This window comes from Pseudorasbora parva, chromosome 8 (genome assembly GCF_024679245.1).
Source record: "Pseudorasbora parva isolate DD20220531a chromosome 8, ASM2467924v1, whole genome shotgun sequence".
Classification (NCBI taxonomy): Eukaryota; Metazoa; Chordata; class Actinopteri; order Cypriniformes; family Gobionidae; genus Pseudorasbora; species Pseudorasbora parva.
In genome coordinates this window covers 22,193,664-22,205,879 of record NC_090179.1, presented here as the reverse complement: position 1 = coordinate 22,205,879, position 12,216 = coordinate 22,193,664, and the positions used below count along the sequence as shown (strand labels likewise).

The following is a 12,216-nucleotide window of genomic DNA, read 5'->3' as shown; positions in this document are numbered from 1 at the left end:
CACCTTAACTTTTGAAACTTTGTCTATGTTTAGTATGGGATTCCAAGTCTTTAACAGTGTAAAAAGATCAGTATGCATGAAACAGCATTTCACCCCCCCTTTAATGTAATTGATTTAATTGATGTAAGTGTGAACTCGTGAAATATATCGTCACAGTCGGACAAACCTTGTATCTGCATTTTTTTAATAAATCATTACTACTAACCCTTTATGTTCATCTGTGGATTTTAGAAATATTTAACCAATGAAAAGTATTAAAAAGAGCTTGTGACTAAACCTAGTAATTCCATTGGCTACTCATAATGGTAAAACCTAATAACTCCGCCCTGCCTCTATCTTGAATAAAGGTCATTTTGGAGCATCTCTGCTTGTTTTTAAATAAAGAACGGGCTTTTTTTCTTTACTCAAGAAACACTATATACTCTATTGCCAAAAGTTTTTGGACACCTGCCTTTACATGTACACTGTAAATTCTAACAAGTTCAGTTTACTTAAAAAAAAGTTTGGCAACCGATTGCCTTATTTTTGCAAAGCAAACTTAAAGGGAAAACTGCAGTTAATTTAATATTCAAATAAAAGTAAAGAAATCTAACACCTCCCAAATGAATTAATTAATACATATCAAGTAAAGTGAACATATTTTTAGTAGTTCACCTAGCATAAATGCACTTAACCCTCAATTATAGTAAGCTTAATTGCATCAAGTTGTGCTTACTTAAACCATTCAAGTTGTGTTGACATAATTCTATCTGTGGGCTGAGGAAGTGTAGTCCCAGAATGCATTGCAGAATGAATAAATTAATCGCAGGGCAGTTGTAACTTTGTTTTATTATTTTGGGCTTTATTTGACCATTTTATTCGCTGTATTATTTTGTCAGTATAACCCCAGACTGCTCAGGGGTGCAGGTAAGCTCATCTGTACCCCGAGTGAGAGTGAGATAACTTATGATAGCAAAATGATCTCGAGACAAATGCTTCCTTTAAAGTTCTTTGAGGGTTTATGAACAGAAAACACAAAGTTCTTCACTCAAACTTCACTTAACCGTTATCTTTGTCTCCGCAACGCCTGTCAGTGGCGCATTTTCTCACCCGAGAATAATATCCAATAATATTATAGTTTCTCTCTACATGAAAATGTGAAACAATACAAAGTAAACACATCAGCCATATCAAACACACACACACACACACAGGTCGGTAGGCTATAGCCTATTGACGTGTGTGTGTGTGTGTGTGTGTGTGTGTGTGTGTGTGTGTGTGTGTGTGTGTGTGTACGTCACGCTAACTGACGCGCTCTGCGCTCGTGCTCCTTGAGCTTATAATGCTTTTGTTCTTTAGGCATTTTTTTTACACACTGTTTAATGTTTTAAAAACCTTAAGATATAACGTAAGCGTGTTGTGTACATTGCCTAATCATAAGCTTGTTCAGAAATGGTGACGACATGTTTAGAGAAAAAAAGAAAAACATCTCTCTCATTTTCTCAAAATACCTAATTTAAATAAACGAATATTCGAATATTCGATTTTTATGAGCCCAAATATTCGAATACAATATTTTGGGAAAATGCCCATCCCTAGTTTAAATCTGTCATTTTTAGCTATGGCAACTTAAAAAACTATGTGCAATCGGTTTCCAGGTTTTCTTCAAGTAAAGTGAACATATTTTTAGTAGTTCACCTAGCATAAATGCACTTAACCCTCAATTATAGTAAGCTTAATTGCATCAAGTTGTGCTTACTTAAACCATTCAAGTTGTGTTGACATAATTCTATCTGTGGGCTGAGGAAGTGTAGTCCCAGAATGCATTGCAGAATGAATAAATTAATCGCAGGGCAGTTGTAACTTTGTTTTATTATTTTGGGCTTTATTTGACCATTTTATTCGCTGTATTATTTTGTCAGTATAACCCCAATAATGACAGCAATGATTTGTATTAAGTGTAAAAAAAAAAAAAAAAAGTTTTACCAGTGTTGTGTTTTACATGCTGAATGTTAAAGTCTGTGTGTGACTCAAGCATGGTCAATTGTTAGATATTGTCACAAATATAAAAGCCTTAAACGTTTGTCAGAAGTGTTAGCAATAAAATGTTAAGATGATTAATTGGCATTAAATTTGGCACTCTTAAATAATGCTGGGTTATTTTTAATCCCAAAATGCTGGGTTAAGACTGTTGGGTAATTTTTGTAGGTTTATTTGGTCACATTTTTAACACCATTAGGTAGTTTCAAATTTCCAGTCGTTGGGTTAAACCTGCTGGGTCACAATGCTTGGTTGATTCTACGCTTGGTTGTTTCACGTGCTTCCCGCCTTGATTCTTTAAATTCGCTCCCAAACTGTCATTTTGAAAGGACAATGCAAAAGGCAAAGCCACTGGTTGCATATGTTTTATGATAAGTTAATATATTTTCATTAATAATCATTTTAATTAGCATAATTATAGTTTTTTTTTCTTCGCGGCAACAATTCTTAAGCTTAATGACGTTAAGACGACAAAAGTTTTACCTCAGAATCCGATGCAATGCAAATAAGTTACTGACTAGTGTTAGTTTAGGTAAGCATGTGAGACGATAGATTACAGTTTGTGATTACACAGAACCATGATCCCCTTACGAAAATTAAACATGGTTGTGTAGGGATGTCACAAGTACCGGTACTTCGGTGCCAAGTACATACTGAAATGTTAAAAATGTGGCGATAGTATCTGTATAGCATCGACTCACAAGTAAGTTAGACTATATTCGGTCCCGCAGCTGCGTTCAGTCGCGTCACGCAGGGATCCAGACTGTAGCCGAATACGAGTGTCTGTGTATATTAAATACTATTTAAATATTACTTTTCCATGTTTTGCGTTTCTGTGTGAATGACGGGGGCACGTGTCGTGAACACAGATGCTGCGTCCCAATTCGCCTACTTATACTACGTCCTAAAAGTATGTACTCTTTTTGTGAAGAAAAAGTATATACTTTTGAGTGTGTAGCAGAAAAGTATGCAAGCTTCGGGACATACTACTTCGCCATCTTTAACGGACTCTGTCGCTTAGTTACGTGCATCCCGTCACCGTTTATCTGCCCTGTCAATCATCGTCAGATTCATCACAGTTCAAATCCTCCACATTCAGTTTAATCTCCTACCGTATCGGAGAGAAATGCAGCCGCTCGTTGATCTGCCATTTGTGGGTCTTTAATGCAGAGACTCTCTTCATGTATTTACAGTTTAAATATAATGATGCATTTAAAAGTTAATGGCCAAACGTGTCATTTCAAAAGTTCTCAATGCTGCTGCGGGTGAAATATAATGTGACAACACTGAATAAATATATTTTTGTCAGGTTAAATATTGATAGTTGGTCACTCAAACCCCTTTATCTAAACTTCTCTACTTAACCGTCGAACTCGCACATCCGCCATGTTTGTAGTTTTTTTTAACGCTTTTTATCCGCGTTTGTAGTTCTAATCGAATCCTCGTCCAACTCGCAATGGGTTGTGGGCAATATCAGCCGTTGGAGTGCCCATCGATCCATACTGTGAATTCGGACCGGAAATAGTAAACCATCCGGGAATCTTTGGAATACTCTTTTCAACATACTACGATTTGGGACATACTAATTCTATTTTCGAATACTATTTAGGATGGATAGTATGCGAATTGGGACGCAGGGAATGACTTAAGTTCACGGCAACCCGTCAAAATAAAAGTTCGATTTAAACGTGAATAAATTGACAGACTATATTAGGTTTGTAGTTGTCATTGTTGCCAATTTTAACACATTTGTGTATTGTACCATTTGTCAAGCAATAAAAATGATTGTTTTAACAGTCTAAACATGCATTCTTCATTTGTTCTTTCATGATTGTCTAGTTTTACAGTAGGCTAATGCACAGGAGATTTTTTTAAGAACAACCCAGCAAGAATAACCCAGAATAGCAAATCCATTAATGGTAAAAAAAAAAAAAAAAAAGTACTACATTTTGGGTTTTCTCAACAGCCCAGCCTGCTGGGTTAAAATGCCATTGGGTTAATTTAAACCAGCATGTGTTCTGTCCAATATTTTTGGGTTGCCAATGGGGTTGTTTTTAACCCAGCCATTTTTAGAGTGTATACACACGTGCATATATATATATATATATATATATATATAGTCACATGCCTGTCCTGTCTTGTGTGAGCATGTGGGTTTTGTTATGTTGAGCATGTGCTCGTGTCATTGTCAGATCCCTCCCCCTTGTTATCTGATTAGTGTTTATTGGCCCCGCCTGTGTTCCCTGATTCCCTTTTGATTTCTTTCCTTTATAAACGCCTTGTGTTTGTCAGTCTTGGTCGGATCGCTGCATGTCTCATCTATGTCTCCCGGTTCCCTCTGTGGTATGTCTTCAGTTCATGGTTTTGATTATGTAATTTGCCCCCTCGTGGGTTTTTGTTTTCTGTTTATTTTTGTAAATAAATCTTTTATTTCTGCACTTGAGTCCTTACACCAGTTTTCCTTCTCAAGATTATATACACATACATACAGTAATATCGATTAAGTTCCAAGTACAAAGGGAACACTGATCACCATAAAGGTGAGACATTTTAGGAAATCAACATAAATGTATGAAATCAGCTTATGTGACGCTCTCCCAATTATTTAGTTGTATAGTCAATAACATTCTAGATGACTGGAAAATGAGTGAATGCAACTAAGAAGAACGATGACTGCAGAAGTGGAGGAAATTAGTGAAAATTCTATTAAGAATTGCTCCGCCTCAACCTTTTACCCGCCCACCTTTATTTTTTTTTTATTTTTTTTATTTTTTTTTGCTTTGGCAAAATGTTACTCAAACCAGTCAAATAATGTTTACTTGGGTTTTCTGAGTAACAAATGCATTAGCATGCAAATAGTTCAGATTACAATTTTTTAAAAAGTAAGTTCAAGTTATTGGACATTAAGTAAAGTTAATAAAAAAAGTCTAAGTAAGAATTACTATTGGCTTTTACAGTGAGCTTTAATAACAACCCATTCTTGACCATTCTTCTACAAGCGCATTTGTGAGGTCAGACACTGATGTTGGACGAGAAGGTCTGGTTCGCAGTCTCAGCTCTAATTCATCCCAAACGTGTTCTATCGGGTTGAGGTCAGGAAAGGTGTTTTTCATTTACAGCCTTCATGAACAATTATATATCACTTATAAATAATTAAATACTAAATTAATAACAGTAATTTAGATTTTTATAATTATGATTATTTTTTATGTCTGTAATTTATGGGCAACATCGTTCTTTGTCTGCATACATCAAATGCCATTTTTCACAATGTGCAGTTCATATAAATATTTCTTAAGCACAAAATCAACAGATGTCTGAAAGATAATGTGACACTGAAAATCTGAGTTATGGATGTTGAAAAATAAGCTTTGCCATCAAAGGGGAAAAAAGGCTTTCATTTCAGGTTAAACAATCAACATGAGAATTTATGGTAATTAATACCATTTTACACTTTAATTTTGATCTTCAACAAGATTGCTGCTGAAATCTTCCATTAGGCAATTCACAGCGTCTCCCTTTTAAAAGATTCTGATTGTGAAAAATGGCATCAATGCAGAATATTTTAGCCATGAATTATATACAGAATGAATAAAAAACAATATTATTCATTCATAAACAGCAACTAAAATTTAATATTGCTCTAAACTGCCACTCAATCTCATTACGAGAGGGTGCAACTAATGAGATTTTTCTCTCGGTTTCTTCTTCATGCCAATGATGAATTCCACTGCTGAGAAGATGGCAGTTTAATCCCCATTTCTTTCACTCACATCGATTCGCATCCCTTTGGGACGTCTAAGAAATCTACAAGACATTGCTCATATCTTGCATGTGTTGTTCAAAACCGATTTAAGAGCGTTATCTCTGACCTTTTTTATGATACATAAACAACAAGCTCCATTTAATATGCAATGTACTGAAGTTTAAAGTAAATCTGCTTTTGCAATGACACAGCTTGATCTCAGATATCAAACTAAAATATAAATTTATTTATTTTAAAAAATTAAGCAAAATGGCAGTTGAAGCCAATGGTGATCTCCATGCTTGTTTGTGGTAAGGATTTTTTTTTACTGCTTCTTTTGTAATGACACAAGAAAAGGGTCAACTTAACTAAATAGATAAACTCTCATTAATTACTCATACAAATGCTCTTTCAAGGAACCATTTTTAAGTGATAATCTGGAAAATCCTCCTTCTCAGACTTTGCTTTGCATGTCTTTCATCTCAGAGCTGAACCACTTACAGGGCTTCAGGAAAATAGAAAGAAATGGGTTTTACAAGAGGTCAATTTTAACTCTCTGGGGTCAGGTCGGGCCCACTCACCTGCGATCATGTCATCCACAGAGCTCATTTTGAGCAATAGCCTTTGAATGAGGCCAACCTCAGTGCTGGTCTGCAGGTTTCGGACACTCTTGCGCAGTATGGCGGTGAACATGCTCCAGATTTCTGCCTGGCACGTGACTTCACAGTGTTCCAGCAGCTCCAGCATGCAGATGATGGCCTCTGCATCCTGGATGATGAAGTTCATCTCCAGGTCAAATTCACCACCAACCAGCTGGAGCAGAAAATAAGGGGAGAGAAAAAAAACAGAAGGGAAAAGGACAAGGAATAGATTAGAATCATTATATGTGACAAGAAAGGATGCTTTCACACTAGAGCTTTCGGGTTCTGTTTGACATCAACAAACGCAAATTAACCAATTGTGACAACAAATAGCTTATCGGTGTGCTATACAACATTTGGCTTTCTTGTGATAAAAAAAACCAACTGCATGCATTATTTTGTTTGTGCTTACAAATGCACCGATCAACCAGCCAGGGCCTGGATTCAGCCGTTTTTTCTGCATGATCGGCCCAGACTGGTGAGCGGCCGTTCAGTCTCATGTCTTTCTTATTCTAAGCCGGTCCGTTCTGTTGCCAACAGTGCAGGCAACAACGTCATCTGCACGTTCTTGCTCTCTTCTCTCTGATGGCGAAGTGACACACAAACGCCTTCACTCACTCACTCACTAACTCGTCTCATTCGCTCTGGACAGACAGTGCTTGTATCGCACATGATTGTACACATTTTGTTCTCACACCAAAAGTATGCGCACCACTAATCTATATGTGGCACACACATGAAGCTGCCCCTCAAATAGCTTTTGAGTTGCAAGTACCAAAATAAGTGGCTTACTGCGCTTAAATGGTCAAACACACAAAATGGATGTATATTGGGAAAGTATTCAGTTAAGCCTCTATTGTAAGCATTATGTTCTAACAATGAAATATGACATTTTTAAATACATTTACTGAATGAAATTAATTCCATCATACAAATCAAAACAGATTTTTTTTTTAAATGGGGGGGGCTAAAATTATGACTTTCTATTTAAATGCACACAAACCAAAAATAAGTAGATCAAAAATAAGTATAATTTAATCCCTATCTTTATACATAAATACAAATATACTTCTAAACACTATAACAATAACTGCAATTATATAATTGATGCTACTATGTATAAAAAAAAATACATAGGGGGAAAGAGAGTTTTGGAGGGATATTCAAATGTCATTTGAATTAAAATCAGCTCATCATTGGCTACCTTAAGGGGGGGGGGGGGGAGGGGGGGGGGAAGGACGACTGGACGACTGGATCTGCAGCTGAGCGAGTGTTTATGGGCGTGCATTTGCTTTCGCCTCTAATCACGCGCACACGCGCACCTTTCCGGGAGAAGAGCCCGTACGGACCATACAAGGACTTTCCGCTCTATCGACGTCAAGCCGAGCCATACTCGAAAAAAAACTCTCAGAAACTTGTGAGAAACCGGAAGGAGCATTTTTGACAAACTTTGTCTATGTTTAGGATGGGAATCCAAGTCTTTAACAGTGTAAAAAGCTCAGTATGCATGAAACAGCATTTCACCGCCCCTTTAACCCTTAAAGACCTAGAACATTTTTGGGGCGCCTGATGTGCCTCTACTTTTCTTTGTTTTTCTCCCCCATTCTAGCAGTTATCATCAAGTGCTATATATCATTTTAAACAGGAGAACCTGAAGTTTCCATCTAGCTCATTTGATGTCCCAATTTTACATTTATTTATTCTGAGAATGGATTAAATTAATATAATTTCAAGAAAAATGGCAGCAAAAATGTGATGTTTTTACTGTGAACTCGAACAGAACTTCTTGAAGTTTGGATTTTTTCCTTTAGAAAGTTAGACTTGGTTGTTTTACACTTCCAGATTAAATTTTGTTTACATGTAACAATCCCTCAGCAAGTTATAGCCATTTATTATAACAATATTCTAGGCGTTTCTAGGTTTTTGAGTGAAAACAGCTGTATTTTATTTACTGATAATGTGTCCTAAAAGGTTCAAGTAATAAAGTAAATAGAAAGATTGTTATATTATAACAACACTGAAACAAACATTTTTCTTCAGAGAAATATATTATAATTTGAGCATGAAAAACAAACGCAAACAATACATCAAGTTGTGACAACAAACCGTGAAATAAAATAAACTGAGGCTACTTTTACACGTGGGCGGCTATTTTCATAAACGGACATTTCAACTTCTCTGCACATAATCTTCTCAAACACAAATTGAGGAAAATATAATAGTGAAAATGTGTAAAAACACAAACTACATACAAATAGAGAAATATACTGGCTGTGCTCTGACAGAGAGAGCTTTGCACGCGTTTATTTCTGTTTGGTTTCATGATGCATGCAAATTCACACCCACGTTCATTTTTCAGAGAAACGTGATTCGTGGTTCAAAAGACCAAACACTGTGTTTATTGGTTGAGTTGATGAAAGTTTCAACGAATCTGGACACAGAGGATGGGACTAATAAAAAAAATAATAATTTCTGTTTGGCTCAGGGGAACAACCCACGTGTGTTTCCTGGACAAATCAATGCTGCATATTTTGATGACGCATCCACGCTGACTACGGAGCCTCTGACTGATCAATCGCGAGACATAATATACCTATGGAAAGCGGAGATTCTCATCTTTATGGTGCAGTTTACAGCATACAGATTGGATTAGCGGTTAAAAAGTTATTAAACATTTTAGAACGATAGTTATTTTTAGTCAATGCTGCATATTTTGATGACGCATCGATGCTGACTACGGAGCCTCTGAATGATCAATCGCGAAACATATTATGCCTATGGAAAGCGGAGATTCTCCTCTTTATGGTGCAGTTTACAGCATGCAGATTGGATTTGCGGTTTAAAAGTTATTAAACATTTTAGAACGATAGTTATTTTTAGGGCGGCTGTCTCGGTCTTTAAGGGTTAAGGCCTTCCCATAGTGCAATATATTATTATTTTTTCTTGAATAACAAAAAAGTAGAAATTAATTGTTGCAATATGTCAACTCTGTACCATTTTAACACAGTCAGTTTTGGAATGTTTAATAGTTGAGAAACGGTATACTGGATCTGTGCGAAAAATCTTAAAGTGACAGCAGTCTAATATTCAACTCTGTTAGAGAGCTGCATATGGCAATTTATATATTCAATAAATTCCTAACTCACTTAAAAAAGCAATTTTTGTGTCACTTTTACATTGCAAAACCCTCAGTTCTTGCCATGTCCGAAAAGCCAAGCTAATGTTGATTCTTGTTTTATTACGAGCTCAGTCACATTCTCTTTTTGCACTCCTCTCCTCCTCTTTTGAATTTCCTGGAAGTTTGAGATTTAGCTGCTCCATGTCTAACTTTCTCGCTCATTGTGGTAACTAACCTATGGACTCTCACAGAGAACATATATGCTTAAAAGTAGCCTGAGCAACTTTTCTCTATTTTGGATATAATGAGACGAACAGGTAAAGAGTAATGTATATACAAGTCAGGCCAAGCCACCTATATTTATAAGGTGCTTTTTACAATACAGATTGGTACAAACAGGTAAATAATGCAACACAGAAAATAGTGTCAATGTTCACACGCAATCACTCACTGATGCATTAATATACATGTAATCTTTATTGTGCTACTTTATCTGTATGTATCTCATTAGAAACCTGTGAGAAATATAACAACCATCAGACAAAAGTACTGATACAAAAGCTGTTATGTAGGAGCAATAACCTTATGGGCAGTGCTGTGTCATATGCCATAGCTGTCCTGTGCACAAGAAGAGCCATGTTCGTGTCTCAGCTCGAGGTTCAGGCTTATTTGTTTATGACGTCATGACGTCATCAGCAACTAGTCGACATCAACTCGACTTTCACCACATAAATGTCGACTTAAAAAAATTGGAAGTCATTTAACCCCTAATATATACAGCCGCTCTGGAGAAAACAATGTCATCTTCCAGCTCAGTCCAGTTCTCATACAATGGTGTCAATGCAGGCAGATCGGTAATATTATTGAATGCATCCCGCAAAAAAACGTCCAGACAAGTCAAATACAAACACTTAAAATAGGCTTACCATAGTGAATAAGGGTAAGACAAAAACATGAAAAAAAGATTGATGATTGACTCGTTTAAGTTGGATGTATTGACAAAAAAAAGTTGCATTAAAAAAAAACAACAACAGATGTTTCAACAGCAAAATCCTTCCAGCCCTCTTCCGGTCATAACAATCATCATTAAGGAATTATAAACCCTAATCAATAAAAGTGTTCCAAGGACTAAGCAAGCATGAAATTGAAGATTTCAAGATTTGTCTCGGTCACATGGGAAAACTTCAGGCACATTCTTCAGAGAGCAGCGACGCACACATGTGGAAAATAGACCCCTGCTTCTTGTGGCTTATTTTACAACATTATCCAGAGTCAACAACTCAGTTTAACTTGTTCAGTATTCTAGTTGGAAGGCAGGAATTAACTCTTGTCGCGCCTCAGATCCCTTAGATATTTTGTTCTCAATAAAAAAATGTGTCAGAGTTGTTCTGCAGCAAAAGAAGAAAAATATACTAAATACAAATAATAAAATGACACAAACAAGTAAATAAATCCTTTTAAAGGCACAGTAATATAGTATGTGTGTATATATTGAACTGTTTAGAAACCAAAACTGTCAATGTTCTAAATTCTAAAACAAAACAGCTTAGAACCAATACTTAAATGAGCTATCTATGTAATTGCCTTGCTGCTTTGATTTGACTGACAGTCTCCTGTCTACTGTATTCATTTCTGAACTGAACAGCTGATGGGCGTCATGACAACCACATTATTTTTGCAGCCTTTATTTGAGGAGTGGTTTGCATGGATGTGTGAGAGCTGTACTCTCTAACGGACCGAAACAGCATGACGAGAGGCAGTGGGGGAAGCGATAAACAGTGTCTCATCGCTGGGAAAAAAATGACAGGCGTTTCATTTATGAAAGCGTCCATCACTCGGCTTTCTTAGCCTTTTATGACATCCCAATGTGTGCAGTGACTGACAGTAAAGAAGACAGCAGCAACAATTATAGAGCACAGCAATGCACAGCATGTTAAATCAATTATAATAACAAAAAAGACAGTTATCCACGTTAAACATGCATATGATAAAAGGAAACCTCCAACAAACACTTTAAAAGGATTATTGTGAGAAGTAGCCAGCAGACGACACACAAACTCATAACTATCCGTACAGCAATGGAGAAAATTAGCATTTTTTTCACCAAAAACAATAGAACAAGGTTCTGCTTTAATGCCAGACTAAATGTATTATGGCAGGAAGGTATGCAGCATGTGTCTGCTCCCTAAAAACTAATTAGTATGAATAGTGAACAGAAAAAAAAAAAACAATGTTTCTCTGAAGTCTCAGCTGAAAACACATCTGGCCCCAAAGCTGAACCCTGAGGCACACTAATAACAGTTTTGCTTATTTAAAAGTTTTATGCTGAGGGTATTATAAAATAAAAATGGCTAAATGCAAGAAACTCGAAAGTTTGACAGGCCTGATCAAATCTATTGTATATACTATGCTTGATTTTAAATGTTAAACTTTTACTTTATGTGACCACCTAAGGGGATAGTTCTCCCAAAAATGATTTACTCACCCTCAAGTGATCCTAGGTCTACATGACATTCTTCTTTCAGACAAATACAATCAGAGTAATATAAAAAAAAGGTCCTGGCTCTTCCAAGCTTTATAATGGCAGTGATAACCGTCCGCTAACCGTCATATGTGCATTCACGAGAGACTGGCGTTCCAGCGCATGACGTGGGATGCAGGCGTAGCGTAAGTTTCGGTGACAAACGTGGAAT

General features: G+C 36.4%; 1 protein-coding gene across 7 annotated transcripts in view; it reads right to left on the bottom strand.

Moving 5' to 3' along the window:
- nbeab (neurobeachin b) overlaps positions 1-12,216 on the bottom strand; it is a 408,948-nt gene that overhangs the window by 306,249 nt on the left and 90,483 nt on the right. For 6 of the 7 annotated variants that reach the window (XM_067450409.1, XM_067450410.1, XM_067450412.1 and 3 more), the window contains exon 2: positions 6,346-6,577. In XM_067450409.1, the coding sequence (XP_067306510.1) occupies positions 6,346-6,577 (232 nt within the window). Of the gene's footprint in view, positions 1-2,720; positions 2,849-6,345; positions 6,578-12,216 lie in introns of those variants that run through there. The other variant, XM_067450413.1, reaches the window with a different exon arrangement.